The sequence below is a fragment of the Mya arenaria genome, chromosome 4, assembly GCF_026914265.1.
Source record: "Mya arenaria isolate MELC-2E11 chromosome 4, ASM2691426v1".
Classification (NCBI taxonomy): Eukaryota; Metazoa; Mollusca; class Bivalvia; order Myida; family Myidae; genus Mya; species Mya arenaria.
This window is the reverse complement of record NC_069125.1, coordinates 67468661-67489199: the sequence shown is the minus strand read 5'-3', so window position 1 is coordinate 67489199 and position 20539 is coordinate 67468661. Positions and strand designations below refer to the sequence as shown.

Genomic DNA, 20539 nt, shown 5'->3' with positions numbered 1-20539 from the left:
TTGTCACGTTTCATTGGCTACACAATTTGGGAAATCCCACGAGAAGAACCAATCAACGCTTAGATAACAGTTAGTTGATCAAATTGAATACTTCCGGGAATCACGGCGCGCCATAAACAAAACAAGAAAATTAGTCAAGATTGATTTATGCCCGTTTAGGACTCATATAATGAAAACATGATCATCAAAGATTTTAGGAAGGAATTTTACGATGTTATTCAACATCAGGTAGTATATGGTTATAAAAAGAAATGTTTTACTAATATTATAGTGAATGATGGTCACATCTTTTGTCAAAGTTTTGACAGGTGAGTCTGTGGCACAGTGGTTCTTCTTTTTTTTCCAGTTTCGATGCAAGGCCTCGTTTGTAACATTGTCGTACTGTTGGGACTATTAATACAACTGCGGGAGGGTCTCATGTTTTTTTTTAAAAGAAGGTTCAAAACTGTACATATATATATGTGGTAACAACTAACATCAGTGCATAATGCCAGCCTTGAAAGGCATCCAAGGTATCTGGTCATGTAATAACCGTTCTATTATGTAAAGGCCGAATCTTATCGTTTTGGTATTTTATCATAACACAGTCATGAATGTTACCCTTAATTATATCTCACCACATTTAATAAGTGGGTAAAAACAGGTAAAAACAGCTAGGCCACTACATCAAATCTTAGAACAAATTTTTGGAACATTTTAGAGGCAATATATCTGGCCTAATATTTATTAAGCTTAATTAGAATGTTTTCCTTGATGAAATCATTGACAAGTTTGAAACTGGGTCACATGAGGTCAGAAACTAGGTAACTGGGTCAAATCTTTGAAAAATCATGTTCAGAACCAAGTTTGGTATTGATTTGTCAGACTTTGTTCAAACTATGGTCCTTTATGTATTCAATTTCTTGAGTTTAGTGGGGTAAAAATTGGGCCTTTGGTCAAATCTTAGAGAAATCTAAGGAACAAACAGGCGATGTGTCCGCTGTGATTTTCATGAAACTAAATTAGAAAATTGACTAGATGAAATCTTTGAATAAGTTTTGGAATATGGACACACAGGGTCAAAAGCTAGTACACTATATCAAATCTTTGAAAAACCTTGTGAAAATTCTTGAGGCTATATTTTTGCATTATTTCTGGGCCAATCTTCATGAAACTTAGTCAGAATATTTGCCTTGATGAAATATTTAAGTAATTTGAAACTGGGTAATTTGGGGTAAAAAACTAGGCTACTAGGTCAAATCTAAATACTACATTATATGCAATTTGTTTTATTTCAAATGGACTCATATCAAACGTTCATAAGAGTCTATCACTCTGCAGCTGTATTGCATGCTTCAATTGGAATATTTCACCAACACTTTATTTTCCTTCCATCTATGATGGGTGATATCAATTGAACAAATTCAATTATGTATTTTCAGAGGGTGCTTGTCCTGGTTGCATTTGATGGTGATGCAATATGTGCTTGCAAAATCTTACAGGTATTTTATATTATTGTTTTGTTGGAAATACATGCATTAATTTGAATGAATATAATTCAGTAAAGGACATTTTACACAATAACAAAGTGTCTTTGAAGTGAATTTTCATTATTAATAATAGTTGTACTATCTCAGACATTTGCAAGGCCAATATTGAATATATTTGCCTATAACAATATATTCTGTATAAATTATTTTATTTCTTTTCACAAAATAACAAAGTGTGTCACATAAAGTTGCTGTTGTTTTTTAGAGCTTGTTCCAGTGTGACCAAATCCTCTACACCATTGTGCCTGTAGCGGGAAAGGAAGACCTGGAGAGATCATACTTGGAAAATTCAGAAGGGGTACACGTTGCTTTACTGATTCCATCTAAATAATCATTGAACTTTTTATTATATTAATAATTGAACAAGTCTGAATACTTTATGTTCATTTAATAATGAGATTATAACCCAAAAGCAGTAATATATAAAAACATGAAATAATCCAGACCTCTTTCACAAGTCTAGGCTTTTTGGGTGTGATAATCCAGACCTCTTTCACAAGTCTAGGCTTTTTGGGTGTGCAGATATAAATTTGCCTCTATCTTGGTTAATATTGGTTTTATCTTGCTGAAATCTTTTACAATTATATTTTAGATAAGTAGCATGATATTTCATTCCATAAAACCAAAGACAGAACTTAACAAGATTAATAAATAAAATTTAATGGTGCGTAACAAGGCATTGTTGCCAGTCTCCTTTTGGAGTATAAGTTTTTTCGATGGCTGAGAGTGTAAGAAATGTTCATCCCAACCGAGCGTAGGGTGTTTGGGAAACAAGGTTTACCAAGTTTCCGCAGAGGGTTGGGATGAACCTATCTTACACGAGTGGCTATGGTAGATGCTTTTTCTTCCACCTCAGATAAACAAAATAAGGTAAAAACTCTTATGTGCGTAGTGAAAATAGTGTTTGTTTAAGATATGTGATAGTTCATGGTTGTCATGGATATGCGCAAAGTGATTCAGGTTATGTAAATAGACAATATTTTCTTTAATAAATAGTTCAGTGGAGAGTGCAGCATTATTTCTTGAATGGAGTGAGATAACTTTAATGGTGCCTTTTGAAGCAGGAAATAATTAATTAGGATTTTAAATATTGCCCATAAGGTTTCCATAATTCTACAGGTGACAGTCTTCAACAAGGGAGCTTATTGTGTGATTTCAATAAAAAGAAAAGGAGTTCCATGCAGGTGCTTGTTTTATCTTTGCTCGTGGGCAAGATAAGAATTTCCAGCATGGCCAAATTTTCGGATCTTCTTATCTGAGATGGGAGAATGTTTATTCTCTAATTTTTAGGATTATATACGATCAAACGGAATGTCACCTACATTTTGTTGTCACATTAAAAAAAAAATGAAAACTGTAATTTTAAACTCACCTCACACAGGGCCACACTAATGATGACCAACCCGACAGCTACTCAACATTGTTATGTTGACAACCCCCATATGGTGTTTTTATCATAACACCTTCAAAATGACCTCAAGGCTCATGCAATTCTATTTTGCACCAACTTACCATTTTCACACCAACTCACTATTTTGACGTTTAAGTCCATGTTTGTTTCAACGCAACATATTTAATATTGGAAATGATAAGTTTTAATCAAGAATTTATATTAAAATACTCAGTTCATTTGTTAAGTGTAGTTTAACTTCAACCTAACCCTTCGAGTATTTGTTCATTGATAGTTATGGAACTAAACTTAGTAAAACATTCTATTCTGTCAGTTAAACATAGCATGCTCACAACTCAAACAAGGTTCAGTAAGGCTGAACGGATACATATGCATGGAACTGCCGTTGTGATAACTATGTTTTCCTGACCATAAGCTGGCTTGACTAAAATTACACTCACAAGAATGGCACGATGACAAACAAAACTCTATGAAGTGCTGAATCTTTCACTTTAAGGCTGCTGATGGGCCAGACAAAATTGATCATCTGTTCGGTGCAACATTGATGCTTCAAAAACTGGAACTGCTAAGTTCATTTTCAAACTGTAATTATTAACGCAATGTACATGAATCTCTTATGATTTTAATCTATAAATCTTATTTCTGACCATTTATTTTCCAGATTCGTCATGTTGTGATGATCAACTGTGGATCAAACATTGACATCATAGAAACATTACAACCAGAGGAATACATCAAATTTTACATCTGTGATAGGTTTGTGGCCACATTGCCTAAAATAAAACATTCCTATATGATATTTTGTAACGAATAACATACGTTTTTCATAATTTAATAATCAAATAAAAAAAAGTCTGTTAAAATTGTTAATGTTAAAAAATAGTTGTTTTTAGTTTATATGAAGTTGATGTTAATGTTGCTTTCTTTCATATTTATACATTTGAATGATTTGTTTGTCTTTAGGTATGCTTGACAATTATTTGTCTCATATTTCCAGCCATAGGCCTGTGGATGTGCACAATTTATACAATGCAGTCCAAGTGAAACTGCTAATGAGGTCGTCCGAGCTGTCAGTCCCGGAATATGATGAAGTTTTTAGGGATGATGACAATGTTAGTATTATCATTATCAATTGATACAGTCAGTGTTACTGTTTTAAAGCGAAAGTTATTTGATAGTTAACACTCTGATACCTGTGATAGCCTCTTTGTTGTCTGTGGCTATGGCATTGTGCAATAACATTAAACATTAACAGGCCGTCAACCAATTCCTATTTTCCTATATTTTTGAGAAAGTTCCTATATTTTTCAAAACCTATATTTCCATGTCCGGATGTCATATGTCCGTGCGTCTGTAAACAATTTCTTGTTAACACGATAGTCTTCAGTTTTGATTGTATTTCGATGAAACTTGTACAGTATCTAGATATCCATTAGAGCTTGGTTCCTTTTGAAAACCAGCCAGATCCGCCCATGCATGCCTAGATTATGGGTCTTGAAAGTATAAAAAAATCCTATTTTTAGCTAAGTCTATTTTCAGCCAAGTCTACATGAACGAAGTCTATTTTTAGCCAGCTTTACATGTAAAGTCAAAATTGCTTGTAAATGTTTGTTCAAATTATGCCTCTGGGGTCATAACTAGCCATACCCAGGGTTCACAAGTTTGGTATTCTTAAATTGGGAAATGTTAAAAACCTTTTCTTCTCAAACAGCTATGCAGATCGTTGCTATTTTGAACAAGGCTTTATTTAGTGGTCCACTACCATGGTTGTTCAATCAAATTATGCCCCTTGGGTCAAAACTGGCACAACCCCGGGGGTCACTAGAGACTTATTTAAGAAATATTTTCAAAATCTTCTTGTTTCAAACCACAAGGCCCATACCTTTGATATTTGTTGTGGAGCATCATATGATGACCGTCTAGCAAAACATTTGAAATTATGCCCCTTGGGCAAAAGCTGGCCCCACCTTTTTTGACTTAATGAAATTTTGACCATGTGTATAGTTTTGCAAACGAGCATCAATGTTGTCCTCAGATGTCCTTGAGTTTGAGCTTTTGACCAACTTTTTTTATTTTTAAAGCTACAGAAATGAAATTTTGACCATGAGTACAGTTTTGAAAGCAAATATTTTTTACCCTCAGATTACCTTTACTTGGCACATATTAAAACAGTTCATGAAACTAATCTGCTTACAACACTTTCTGTCCTTAGATGTTGAACATGCAGCATTTTTTAGCTAACCCAAACACCAAAAGTGAACTATATAGTTGTTGCTTATTACTCATGCTCTGAAATTGAAAATGGCCACAAGAGCCATGCCAGTAGATAATAGGCCCTCTTGGGCCTCTTGTTTTTACAATTATGATATCGAAGAGTAAAAAAATATTATAAAATTATCCAGAGATTTGTTATAGAAAAAAGTTTTATTGGTGCCAATCTGGTGTACAGTCCCTTTAAGGAATGTGGATTAAGTGAAACACAATTTTATGATTATAGCCAATAAACAAGTAAGTAAATGTTCACTTACTTACCTCATAATGTCGATTTTTCAACCTTAAAATTCCTATATTTTGCCCAGAAAATGCCAAAACCTATATTTTTGGACAAAATTTCCTATGTTTTTTCCTATATTTTCACATAACCAAGGTTGACAGCCTGCGTTAATAAAGGCATAACTCAAAAACCATTCAAGGTACTCAAAGGACGCTTGGTACACCTGTTGCCAAAAACATAACACACATGTATAGCAAGGCGCATAACTGTTGAATTTGCTTAACTGTTATTGAGTTATGGCCCTTGTTTCACTGAAAAAGCAAGAACAGATGAGCATTCACTCCTCAGCATCTTGTATTATAAAATATATTGCATTAGAGTCAGGCTGTTTATTTTTTAGCTCGACTCTTCGAAGAATAAGGAGAGCTATACTACTCACCCAAGCGTCGAGGTCGGCGTCACCCCTTGGTTAAGGTTTTGCGTGCAAGCTCACATAGGTTAATATCTCAGCAACTACTTGAGGTATTGCATTGAGACTTTATACAATGGTACTCAACCATCCAACCTACTTAATTAACCAAGTTAGATAATTATAGTTTGCATTTAATGCCAATAATAGGCCTTTATTATTTGAAATAATGACTTGGAAATTCTGGTTAAGGTTTTGCATGCAAGCACACATAGGTTAATATCTCAGCAACTACTTGAGGTATTGCATTGAGACTTGATACAATGGTACTCAACCATCCAACCTACTTAATTAATCAAGTTAGATAACTCTAGTTTGCATTTAATGCCAATAATAGGCCTTTATTATTTGACTTAGAAATTCTGGTTAAGGTTTTGCGTGCAAGCACACATAGGTTAATATCTCAGCAACTGCTTGAAGTATTGCATTGAGACTTGATACAATGGTACTTAACCATCCAACCTACTTAATTAACCAAGTAAGATAACTCTAATTTGCATTTTATGCAAATAATTGCCCTTTATTATTTGACTTAGAAACTCTGGTTAAGGTTTTGCGTGTAAGCACACAGAGGTTAATATCTCAGCAACTGCTTGAAGTATTGCATTGAGACTTTATACAATGGTACTTAACCATCCAACCTACTTAATTAACCAAGTAAGATAACTCTAATTTGCATTTTATGCAAATAATTGCCCTTTATTATTTGACTTAGAAACTCTGGTTAAGGTTTTGCGTGTAAGCACACATAGGTTAATATCTCAGCAACTGCTTGAAGTATTGCATTGAGACTTTATACAATGGTACTCAACCATCTAACCTACCTAAATTACAAAGTAAGATAACTCTAGTTTGCATTAAATTCAAATAATTGCCCCTTTTTTATTCAACATATAAGTTCTTGTTAAGGTTTTGCATGTAACCACTTTTAAGTCAATACCTCAGCGAATACATCATGTATTGTATTGAAACTTTACACACAGGCTCCCAACCATTTAACCTTCTTATTTAATCAAGTTAGATAACTCTGTCTTTCATATTATGTAATTTTTGCCCCGACTATAAAATTCTGGTTAAGGTCTTGCATGTTAGCACACATAGGATATTATCTCAGCAATTACTTGATGTATTGCATTGAGACTTTATACAATGGTATTCAACCACCCAACCTAATTGAAAAACCAAGTTAGATAACTGTATTTTGCAAATAATGGGCCTTTATTATTACACTTAAAAATTCTGGTTAAAATTTTGCATGTTACCACATTTATGTTAATATCTCAGCACATCATGTTTTGCATTGGAATCTAATCGTACAGTGATCCATGCATGTTTCGCCAAAACTTTTCAGTCCTTACACTGAAAAGCAGCGGAATAGTCGAGCGCGCTGTCTCTGTGACAGCTCTTGTTGTATATATATTCATATTTGTTAACGTTTCTCGTTTTGAGTATATTGTTTCTGTTTTAAGTCTGATGAGGAAGATTCAGGCAATGACAGTGACACATCAGAGTCGGCGACAAGAAAACGGAAGCGGTTTGATGATGCAGCTATTGAGAGGCGGATGGAGCGACGAAAATGGGAGGAAAACCGGTATTAAATATAATTACTTTGAAAGAATTACATTGGTTCATTTATCTTTGTTTCAGGATTACAAATTATGAATGTAATGATTTTATCTGATTCTGTACATAATATTTGTTATCAGTTTTAGTGAAATGTTTGTTGTTGTTTTTTCCAGAGTGAAAGTTTTATTCGACTATATGCAGTTTTCAACATATGGAACTTCAGTAAGTTTATATTATTTCATGTATATTACACAATTTAAAACATTTTTCATATAAAATAAAGACCATTTGCTACTTTGGTATTAATAGTATTTGTTTGCAAAAACTTACGGTAAACAAGAATTTCAATATGTTTCGATTAAACCATCTCAAAATAGTAAAGTAACAGTCCAGCTTCTACTTATTTTGATCAAAATTTAAACTGGTGAAATTGCCATTTAAAATGACTATTTTGGCCCGCAGCCAGTTCTTATTGAGAATATTTCTTTATTGCCATATCTGTGTTTAGATCTCTGATCTGATTGTTGTAAAGCAAAAGCCATCCGTCTATAAATAAAGAGCTAGAACTTTCATTAAGAAATATGACAGACTTAATATTTGACCATTTTGAATGCAAATAATGTGCTGTACCTTTCAGTCAGCATTGCTGATGTTTGAGCTAGCGTGGAAGATGTCCAAGGACTCAAATGATCTTCTATGGCTGGCCATTATAGGGGTCACTGACCAGTATGTTCACTACAAAACTGGCAGGGAGAAATACATTGAGGACGTGATGGCGCTACAGTCCCACGTCTCACGTCTTAACCACAAGTATGGCCACTGATTTGAGGCCTTGTGTTGAAATGATTTTATATAAATGTAAATGGATATTAAGAATAAGGAGGAAGCAATGACATTGACATTTGTTTTAATCTAGATAAACTTGCTATAATAAGATTGTTTATATATGATACTGCTTTTAGTTGCTTTACAGACATTGAAAAACCGCCTCTCCGGTATTCGGAATGATAAAAGGCCAATTAATTTTTAAGTTTATGAGTATTGGTAGTGAGAGACAGAGTTATCAAAATATAACTTTATGTTAAAATAAATGAAAATGTTTATAGAAAAATTCAATTTATGTTTGTTGGAATAATACAGAGATGATGAGGAGATAATTTCGATCAATTGCCTGAAGATCCAGTACGACGATGAACTTCACTTATCCCTGTACCGACACTGGTCCCTGTTTGAGAGCCTTTGCCACTCCATCAACATGGCGTGCAAGTTCAAGGTGTGGACACTCAAGGGACAGAAACGCCTCAATGAGTTCCTAGCTGAGATGGGGTTGGTGCTGATTTGTGGAATATCCTAGTTGATTAATTAAAGAATACCGTAACTGCTGACCATGGTTTTTGGTTAATAATTGCCAGAGGGCTGTGGTATTATGGAAATTATTTTTCACTGGGGCAGTTATCAACCGAATGCCATGTTCAGCAATATGTAACCCTGTATAATTCACATGTTTTGTCAATGATTTGACCCAATTTTGAAAAAAACCCAACACTTTAGAACAAAATAGAATTTGATTAGCAGGGAGTCTAAAATATAAAATAAAGAGGAACAACAAATGGGTTTGAATGACATAAGCTATAGAAATGGTTAATAGGAAATTAAAATAGCGAACCTTCTTTATTCCTACCAGTATGTTTTCACTATTAGATTTCAATTCTTCAATTACTCTTGTTTACAGGGAATGATTTTGATGTTCAAAATGTGAGCACAGCAAGGGTCGTTCAAGTATAGGAACAGATTAATAAGAATGTTTGCATGAATGACCCAAATTCACACGAATAATTGACATTTCTCAGCAGAATAAGTAAAACAAAATGTTTTCAAGAAAACACTTCCTTTTCGCTGCTTCATTGGATGTAAACTTTCTGTAGATATGTATTAAGTGCTTTTATGTAGATATCATTACTACAAAAGCCAGGGAGAGTGTTATTAATGTTATAACTAATTTAACTTCCTTCAACTGATGAATCTTACAATTGAATGTGTTGTTAAAATGTATATGTCGATAAAATTTCTTAGACTATGTTTATATGATTTTGAAAAAATAAATAAAAATATTTTCAGACATTTGCTTTAAATTAAACTGAAATTATTGACCTTATGGTATTAGTCATTGATAAGATGGTCACAATATACTTTGATTGTCTCAACATTATTTTATGTTCCAGTCTTCCACTTTATGTTCCAGTCTTCCACTTACACAGTGTAAACAGAAGTTTGCCTCTATGGATTCCAGCCTAAAAACAAACATCAGGACCATGATCCAGGAAAATATGAACAAATATGGGTGAATAGTGTTAAAAAGTACAGTCGAAACTCGTTGGCTTGATATCTCATGGCTCGATATCCTCGTTGGCTCGAACCAGATTAAAAGGACCTATTTTTTTTACTCTTTGTTCATATAAAATTTGATTGCATGGCTCGATATTTTGAGGGTCGATGTTTCTCCTCGCTCGAAGTCATTTTCACGGTCCCAATTTAGAATTTCACACTTTGTTTTGTATTCTTGGGTCAATGTCATTTTCGCAGGTTCAGTTAAGAATCTCACACCTAAATTTGTTTGCTTGGCTTCATTTAGCACAAGGCGCTATCAAATCGATTAAAAATGCTTGAATGGTATTATAATTATTATCAAATTTAAATGGTTAAACAGGTTGATTTAACATGCCATCACATTAAGTTCTGTCTCTAATTGTTATCCATCTATAAATTTCTATGCATTTTGATTTACCTTATGAGCAATAGTTGTGTAACCCACTGTTTAAAATTGCTTGTTTGTTGTTTCCGCATAAATGTATTTTTATAATAATTTAAAAAAAATCAAAATATATTTTATAAGTATCGAATAAGTCATGCTATGAACTTCACGATTGTAATTATGTCCAATAAATACTCTTCGCTTCTCTTGCAGAGATGGCATAGCCAATAACAAACGACGTAAACAATACTTTTTGTAACGAATAAAAAATGACATTCTGTAAGCAATTCCGCTTGGCTTGATAATCTCGAGTATTTTGGCCGGTCCCTAGAATATCGAGCCATTGAGTTTCGACTGTAGTATCTCCCACATACAACAGTCACTTGTTATAACATAACTGATATCATGGCCCAATTAAAGTAAATTAATACAGTTTAATTTGTAACTTTGATATTTACACAACGGAAATCTGTGGAATTGAATGGAGGTGATAAATGTAGTAATATGTATAAGAACTTACGTACAATGTCAGTTCAAAACCATAAATCCCCTAAACATTTAAGGTTGGTTGATGAAGATGTGATATTACCGTCGTTCTTTGCCCAGTACGGCTTCAAGAACAAACTGTGTGCCACAGATGTTACATATGTTACGGCAGCTATACTAGAAAACTATGTAAGTGGAGTTTCTGTACCAAAAATAAAAGGTAAATGATTTTATCCTATGTCTTTTAATTAATGAATGAAAAATGTTATTTTTTATGCAACATTCTACATTTGTATGTCCATTATCTTTGTTAAACGATGTACATGTATAAATCATGTTATAAGCCTATTATCTATGTTAAGCAATGTATGTATCATGCTTTTGCCTATTTGTTTTTAGGAAAAGGGAGCATCATCAACAGATTGCTTTTTGAAAGCAATGGATGTTTTATCTAGGTTTGTCGTTTATATTTCAAAATGTGCAAAATGGTTCTTAATAGAACTTTGCTTTTTTCCGTTCATAAGATTAACATCTAATGATAAATATATAAATGTGAGTATTATTCAAATGAAACATGAACATGTACTGTATTTGGTATGATGATCATGTATCATAGTTCGAGTGTACATACATATTTCAGATCAAACACTTCTGCAATGGAGAAGGGTATAGATCTTGCACGTCGTCAGTTACAGGCTGTTATTGCCCAAGTACAGACATTCTTGGACATGCACCAAGTCATCTCTGCTGGGCCTTTCCTCTATGCCTTTATGCAGGAGGTATTCAGTTTAGTTTAGTGTCAGTAGGACAATCATGACCTACTTTAGATAAGCCTTGGGTATTAGTTTTTCTAATCTCCATTTTACATCTGCAAAAAAGTATAGCTTTTTAACTTGACTATTCGAAGAATAGGTGGGCTTTACTACTTGCCCCAGCGTCCGCGTCCGGTTAAAGTTTTAGGGCAAGTTGGGATTTTCACTTATAAGTCCAATACCTTTCATTCAATTGAGTTAATACTTCACACAGTTGTTCAGGGCCATCACATGATGAGGTTAGATAACTCTTTACACAGATTGTGGCCCCTGATTGACTATGAAACTTAGGTTAAAGTTTTAGGGCAGGTTGGGATATTTATAAATAACTTCTATACCCTTTGTTCAATTGACTTAATACTTCACACAGTTGTTCAGGACCAGCATACAGTGAGGTAACATAACTCCATATTATCCTTTATACAAGTTATGGCCACTGATTGACTTCGGTTAGTTTTAGGGCAAGTTGGGATTTTCACTTAAAACTCCAATACCTTTCATTTAATTGACTTAATACTTCTCACAGTTATTCAGAACCATCTAATAATGAGATTAGATAACTCTATATTATCTTTTATACAAATTATGGCCCCTGATTGACTATGGAACTTAGGTTAAAGTTTTAGGGCAGGTTGGGATATTTATTAATTACTTCTATACCCTTCATTCAATTGACTTAATACTTCACACAATTGTTCAGGACCAACACCCAATGCGGTTACATAACTCCGTATCCTTAATACAAGTTATGGCCCCTGATTGACATAGGTTAAAGTTTTAGGTAAGTAAAAGTTTAGGGCAAGTTGGGATTTTAATAAAAAAACTTCTATACCTTTCATTCAATGCACTTAATAAAATTATTTAAGACCATCTTATAACAAGAAACATAACTCCATTTTAACCCTAATTACAAATTATGTCCCTTGAATATATATATTTATTTTATTTAAATTTCTTTTGATAGGCACATTTTTTAATTTTACATTCTAAACCAGTTTTTTACCAAGGGAAAACAAGGAGGGCTACACTATATGGCCCTTGAATTTTTTTATTATTATTATTTTTTAATTTTATTTTAATTTCTTTTGAAAGTCATATTTGTATATTCTTTACCACATTTTCATAATGGGAAATCAAGTTATTTGAAGGACTTGCATCATTTTTCGGGTGGTGGGAGGGCAGCATCAAAGTCACCTTATGTATTGAATAATTTTAGTTAGGTTTGACATAAATAGACCAAACTTGGTAATATTACATTGTTATTGTATTCACTTTTAAGTCAAAGCGGCGAAGACGACCGCGCTGTCTTATGACAGCTCTTGTTATTAAACAATTATTTCCATTTATAGCCTTTTTGAGTTAAAAGTAAATAAAAGATGTATTTTCATTTCATGGCCTTGGTGCCGACAGCATCATGTAAAGGTCATGTCGTATTTCATGGCCTTGGTGCATACAGCATATGTGAAGGTCATGTCATATGTCATAGCCTTGCTGCCGACAGCATCATGTGAAGGTCATGTCATACTTCATAGCCTTGGTGCTGACAGCATCATGTGAAGGTCATGTCATCTTTCATAGCCTTGGTGCCGACAGCATCATGTGAAGGTCATGTCATGCTTTAAAATAGCCTTGCTGCCGACAGCATCATGTGAAGGTCATGTCATACTTCATAGCCTTGGTGCCGACAGCATCATGTGAAGGTCATGTCATACTTCATAGCCTTGGTGCCGACAGCATCATGTGAAGGTCATGTCATGATTCATAGCCTTGGTGCCGACAGCATCATGTGAAGGTCATGTCATGCTTAATAGCCTTGCTGCCGACAGCGTCATGTGAAGGTCTTGTCATACTTTATAGCCTTGGTGCCGACAGCATCATGTGAAGGTCATGTCATACTTCATAGCCTTGGTGCCGACAGCATCATGTGAAGGTCATGTCATCTTTCATAGCCTTGGTGCCGACAGCATCATGTGAAGGTTATGTCATGCTTTAAAATAGCCTTGCTGCCGACAGCATCATGTGAAGGTCATGTCATACTTCATAGCCTTGGTGCCGACAGCATCATGTGAAGGTCATGTCATACTTCATAGCCTTGGTGCCGACAGCATCATGTGAAGGTCATGTCATGATTCATAGCCTTGGTGCCGACAGCATCATGTGAAGGTCATGTCATGCTTAATAGCCTTGCTGCCGACAGCGTCATGTGAAGGTCTTGTCATACTTTATAGCCTTGGTGCCGACAGCATCATGTGAAGGTCATGTCATACTTCATAGCCTTGGTGCTGACAGCATCATGTGAAGGTCATGTCATACTTCATAGCCTTGGTGTTGGCAGCATCAGGTGAAGGTCATGTCATACTTCATAGCCTTGGTGCAGACAGCATCATGTGAAGGTCATGTCATGATTCATAGCCTTGGTGCCGACAGCATCATGTGAAGGTCATGTCATACTTCATAGCCTTGGTGCCGACAGCATCATGTGAAGGTCATGTCATACTTCATAGCCTTGGTGCCGACAGCATCATGTGAAGGTCATGTCATACTTCATAGCCTTGGTGTTGGCAGCATCATGTGAAGGTCATGTCATACTTCATAGCCTTGGTGCTGACAGCATCATGTGAAGGTCATGTCATACTTCATAGCCTTGGTGCCGACAGAATCATGTGAAGGTCATGTCATACTTCATAGCCTTGGTGCCGACAGAATCATGTGAAGGTCATGTCATACTTCATAGCCTTGGTGTTGGCAGCATCATGTGAAGGTCATGTCATACTTCATAGCCTTGGTGTTGGCAGCATCATGTGAAGGTCATGTCATACTTCATAGCCTTGGTGTTGGCAGCATCATGTGAAGGTCATGTCATACTTCATAGCCTTGGTGTTGGCAGCATCATGTGAAGGTCATGTCATACTTCATAGCCTTGGTGCCGACAGCATCATGTGAAGGTCATGTCATACTTCATAGCCTTGGTGCCGACAGCATCATGTGAAGGTCATGTCATACTTCATAGCCTTGGTGCCGACAGCATCATGTGAAGGTCATGTCATCTTTCATAGCCTTGGTGCCGACAGCATCATGTGAAGGTCATGTCATACTTCATAGCCTTGGTGCCGACAGCATCATGTGAAGGTCATGTCATACTTCATAGCCTTGGTGCCGACAGCATCATGTGAAGGTCATGTCATACTTCATAGCCTTGGTGTTGGCAGCATCATTTGAAGGTCATGTCATACTTAATAGCCTTGGTGTTGGCAGCATCATTTGAAGGTCATGTCATATTTTCTGTTCATGTGAGCACAGTCAATGGTGAGGGAATGCCATCAATGAAAAAGCACATGCATTCACTTCAACAAGCATAAAACACCCCAAGCATTGAATGGTGTGATTGGTAATAAAATTATTCCCTTGTACCTGCAAAACCGTACCCAGGTACTCATCCATGCTCTGCTTAAATATATCAAATCACCTTCACTTTATATATTTGTTTTACGTAGGAATGGCAACGAGTAGTGCAATTGGTACTTGAGTACTCGGACAATCTTCCGATTGAGTACTTGGGTACTCGATTACTCAGATAATTTGAATTGGTTTTCGGGAAAGACAAGTTCATGTATACATGTATCATTCATGTACTTTGTGGGTTGGTCGTAATATTGGTAATTTTCATCCTTGAAAAAGATTGTCATATGTACCTTTACAGGATAAATCAATAAAAGAAAACAAATGTTGTTTCATGCTTTTAATTTGGCCTTTTCATTGCATTTTATACATCCATATGTACTAAAATATAAATGGAAAGTAATACTAGGATCATATTTGAGCGTCTAGATGATTGAGACTGCACTCAATAATGAACAAATATTCAGAATTACTATGAACAAAAGTATTTATAAATTTGTTTAGTTGTTTATTCTATGAAATAATATTGAAACGGACCATTTTCCATGCTGAATTATTGTTGTCATTAATATGCATTATTCCTGAATTGAGATATCCACCAATCAATTGTGATAATCATATAGCAAACAATACCCTCATTCAGGAATCATTGTTTGTAACGGTCGTTACTTATTCGATCGTCAACATCCATTTTTTAGTGAAAACTCTCCCATTGGTTAACAACACAATAGTGTAGACGATGTACCGCTATCAAAACATCGCAAATTGACACCAGTGCTATTTGCAATTAGAGCCCTTTGTTTACAGTTTGAAGCTTCACAAAAACTGTCAATTAATTTATTTGGGTAAATTGTGTACTCAGCGGGGATTGAAGGGATCGTTAATTGTGTCATGGAAATGCGTCAGATCTTGTACTTACCTCTGAAAATCGTGTATTTGGTAAAAATTCATCAAAAAAAAAGAAGTAGTGATTTGGTACTCGGGTACTCTGATGATTGATTGAGTACTGGGTACTAGTTGCCATCCCTAGTTTTAGGTTATCCTCTGAACATATTTTATATGAAAATTTACATCAAACAAATAGCAGCATCTGTTATGTTGTCTGTGACCAATATGTCTACATAAATCTTTTTGAAGTGACCTTACTTTGATTTCCTGGAGAGTACGCAAGATACATTTAGGGTGACCATGATTATAATAATAATAATAATAATAATAATATCTTTATTTAGAGAAGGTATAAACACATTATGACATAATTACAGGTTCAACCATATCAACATCATATTTACAATGTGGTCTTCTATGAAGAAAAACAAACAAACAAAAACAAAATGCATTTGGTAAATCATAAAACATCTGCATCGCACTTATACATTCCTATACAAGAACTTTTGATGTTTTGAATATAATTATTCTATACAAATCGTGTTTAATTAACATAACAATTGTTTTAATATACATCATGTGCACGCCGACAGACACTCAATAAAACACAACAATTTATAAAACAACAGTTATTTCAATCTTTAAGATAATGAAAAGATGATATACCTTTTTGAAACTAATGATATGCACATTTCAAGAGGTGCACTTTATAATTATGCTTAAATGTGTTTAACTTTTTTGCATTTCGTATTTCATCTGGAATAGTATTCCAAACCTTTATACTATAGTACGAAAAGGAATCCATGAAATAGTTCGCGGCGTTTGTATCAAAACTAAATCTTGCTTTGAAGTTGATCTTAGAGAATAGTGTTCATTATTTGCAAAGATAAGCATTTCAGACATATACTTTGGAGCCTTTCCATTACGGGTATTATATACAAGGGTTGCATTAATCTTCCATAACATTGAAGCTTTGCTTAAAAATTGTCTCATTCAAATGATTTTCTTGCACAGTCATAAATTAAGTTAATTTCATGTTTGGATGTCCTTGTAACCAAGAATTTTCATATTGAAAATCAATGCAAAATTTTGTCCTTCAGGGTGCCACGGATGTGAAAATATTTGCCCACCCTCAGTGCGTCATGAGACTGGCACGCTTCACCCTCGAGGCTCACTGCTCTGTGGTATGTGACCCTTGCAGCATTTCTACTTACTAAACTGTTGTCAAAATAGATCTGAAGGCATGGACTAGATTTTAAATTGAGTTTTAGTACATAATAGAGACTAAACATGAAGTGTGTGAGCAAACTAATATTGATCATTCTTACATGTTCGATGAAGTATTTGTATCCAATGTGATGCACTAATGAATATTTCCATAGCAAAACTTGACACGTTACCCAAACACGAGAACATTCTCATGGCCCCCAAAAATGGACACTAGTTCTGGTTTCTACACAGAAAACAGATTTCAGCATGATTCTATAAGATACCTGCATTGCGTTTAGTTAGGCAAGCGTTTACAAAACGCTAGCAATTGTTTTTTTATTTAATCTCTGTTGCAACGCAGTGCATACACTGCAAGCGGGAAACCAAACAACAGACATTCGCCGCAAACATGTTTACTGAACACATGGCAGCTTAAAATTAGTATAAAATAAACAACATTGCCATCAAGGGTAAGTCTAAAAATGAATAGCTGATGCAAATTTTGCAAAAGCTTGTTTCACCTTACTCCTGTTTCTGGTGTGTGTTTCAGAGTCGTAACAAAAAGTGTCGTAATCTTCCACTGGTTCTTGGCGTGCCCCAGGATTCGGAGCATGGAACAGTGCTCGTGATTGGCATTCCCCCACTCTCCATGGATGATGAAAGAAAGAAGTAAAAAAAATATATTTATTTTTTAAATTGTGAACGAATTTAAATGCAAATTTTGTTAATCTTTCATATATATATATTGTCTTTAAAAATGTAAGAAAAGTTGTTTGAATGAAAAAAGCAAGAAATTTGAATGTTGGAAAGAAACTAGCTTGGAGAACAGGCATAATTATTAACACAAAAAAACACACCCAAGCATGTATTCTTGTGTTCAACATGTTTTTTATTGAACACTACCAATAGTTTATAAGTGTGTACTTTATCTGTTCCAGCTTTTTTGGGAAGGCATTTGAGCAGGCAGCAACCAGCACTAATTGCCGGACCATACACAACTACTTTGACACCTTCAGTAGGTGTTTATAATGTTCTGGTTTGTCACTGTATAAATGCCGACCATATAGGTTTTCTACTTATGGAATGAGTTCATAATTTAGATCTAAAGCAGACAAGTTAACAATTTGTACTGGCCTCAACTCAAGTACACCTGTACTGGCCTCTACTCAAGTACACCTGTACTGGCCTCTACTCAAGTACACCTCTACTAGCCTCTACTCAATTACACCTGTACTGGGCTCTACTCTAGTATACCAAGACTATCCTTCTACTCAAGTACACCTCTACTAGCCTCTACTCAAGTACACCTGTACTGACCTCTACTCAAGTACACCTCTACTAGCCTCTACTCAAGTACACCTGTACTGGCCTCTACTCAAGTATACCAATACTAACCTTCTACTCAAGTACACCTCTACTCAAGTACATCTGTACTGGCCTCTACTCAAGTACACCTCTACTCAAGTATACCAGTACTTACCTTCTACTCAAGTACACTTAACTGGCCTCCTCTACTGGCCTCTACTCAAGTATACCAATACTAACCTTCTACTCAAGTACACCTCTACTCAAGTACATCTGTACTGGCCTCTACTCAAGTACACCTCTACTCAAGTATACCAGTATTTACCTTCTACTCAAGTACACCTCTACTGGCCTCTGCTCAAGTATACCAGTACTTACCTTCTACTCATGTACACCTGTACTGGCCTCTACTCAAGTACACCTCTACTGGCTTCTACTCAAGTATACCAATACTATCTTTCTACTCAAATACTCTTTAACTGGCCTCTTCTCATGTATACCAATACTATACTTCTTTTCAAGTATACCAGTACTTACCTTCTACTCAAGTACACCTAACTGGCCTCTACTCAAGTATATCTGTAATGCACCTCTACTGGCTTCTACTCAAGTATACCAATACTATCTTTCTACTCAAATACTCTTTAACTGGCCTCTTCTCATGTATACCAATACTATACATCTTTTCAAGTATACCAGTACTTACCTTCTACTCAAGTACACCTAACTGGCCTCTACTCAAGTATATCTGTAATAGCCCTTACTCAAGTACACCTCTATTCAAGTATACCAGTACTGACCTCTACTCAAGTATACCAGTACTTAGCCTCTACTCAAGTATACCAGTACTTACCCTCTACTCAAGTATATCAGTACTTACCTTCTACTCAAATATACCTCTACAGACCTCTACTTAAGTATACCAGTACTTAGCCTCTACTCAAGTATACCAGTACTTACCCTCTACTCAAGTATACCAGTACTTACCTTCTACTCAAATATACCTCTACAGACCTCTACTTAAGTATACCAGTACTTCGCCTCTACTCAAGTACAGTGTTTACCTTCAACTCAAGTACACTTGTACTGGCCTCTACTCAAGCACACCTCCACTAGCCTCTACTCAAGTATACCAGTACCGGCTTCTACTCAAGTATACCAGTACTTACCTTCTACTCAACACCTGTACTGGCCTCTACTCAAGTACACCTGTACTGGCCTCTACTCAAGTACATCTGTACTGGCCTCTACTCAAGTATACCATTACCGGCCTCTACTCAAGTATACCAGTACTTACCTTCTACTCAAGAACACCTGTACTGGCCTCTACTCAAGTACACCAGTACTTATCTTCTACTAAAGTACACCATTACCTGCCTTTACTCAAGTACAACAGTACTTACCTTCTACTCAAGTACAGCTTACTGGCCTCTACTCAAATACTCCTTAATGGCCACTCTCAAGGATCGATGTACTGACCTCTTTTTAAGAAATGAGCCTGCTTCATATTTTGCCTCTGTTGGCAATCAAGCTTGAATATGCATGGATCTGAATGAAATAAACTTTTAAAACTTAATCATTTGGATGTTGAAATGAAGATGTCATTTTTGCCTGTTATTTTAGTGATGGAGCTGAAGAGTGATGATCGCAGCAAGTTCTTTGATTCTCTCATCAGTCTTCTTAATTAGTGGAGAACCTAAGCTAACAGATGAACTGGGCATTAAGTAAACAAGATCCATATGGGTGACTGCGTGTTGACGTGGATAAGGAAAACTATACATGAGATAGAGAACGGCTCAGCTTGAATACCACATCCTGTTTGTAATTGTGCAATGCTTTTCAATGGCGGTGACAGCTGGAATATAATAAACATTGGATGATTAATTGCTATGATTTCTATTCTTTGAAAAAAATAGTTAATCATATATTCATTGAAAAAAATAGTTAATCATATATTCATTTCATGTATATACTCCTTAATTGAAAAAATGTATCGTAAGATGCCTTATTTATTGTAAATGAAATTCATCAGTAATAAAGTGCTAAAAGAAAATCAGTTTTGCACATCAAATCTTGGCTAAAACATTTGTTATGTCACTTGAATCACAGAAGGTTTAGGCCTGTCATCGGCATTTTAATAGTGTTGTATATGTAGAACAATTGTAGCTCAGCTAATGGACTGGGGGAAAAGCTTTAGCTCATCTTAAATACAAATAATG

General features: G+C 35.3%; 1 protein-coding gene across 1 annotated transcript; it reads left to right on the top strand.

Annotated features, from left to right (window-relative positions):
• The first annotated feature begins 93 nt into the window (after positions 1–93).
• On the top strand, positions 94–20357 carry LOC128230128 (cell division control protein 45 homolog). Its single transcript, XM_052942156.1, has 17 exons — positions 94–228; positions 1422–1481; positions 1735–1827; positions 3602–3696; positions 3938–4052; positions 7373–7494; positions 7643–7691; positions 8107–8279; positions 8610–8795; positions 9712–9810; positions 10785–10896; positions 11107–11162; positions 11348–11486; positions 16907–16990; positions 17566–17684; positions 17954–18030; positions 19944–20357. The coding sequence occupies exons 1-17, from the start codon at positions 178–180 to the stop codon at positions 20006–20008; spliced, it is 1695 nt and encodes a 564-aa protein (XP_052798116.1). The 5' UTR covers positions 94–177; the 3' UTR covers positions 20009–20357.
• Positions 20358–20539: the final 182 nt, after the last annotated feature.

Bases quoted from the DNA above. Each gene is read 5' to 3' on its own strand.
- LOC128230128 (XM_052942156.1), top strand. From the start codon at position 178: ATGATCATCAAAGATTTTAGGAAGGAATTTTACGATGTTATTCAACAT. The intron at 7,495-7,642 runs GTATTAAATATA...TGTTTTTTCCAG, and splicing joins CGAAAATGGGAGGAAAACCG to AGTGAAAGTTTTATTCGACT. The intron at 16,991-17,565 runs GTATGTGACCCT...TGTGTGTTTCAG, and splicing joins TCGAGGCTCACTGCTCTGTG to AGTCGTAACAAAAAGTGTCG.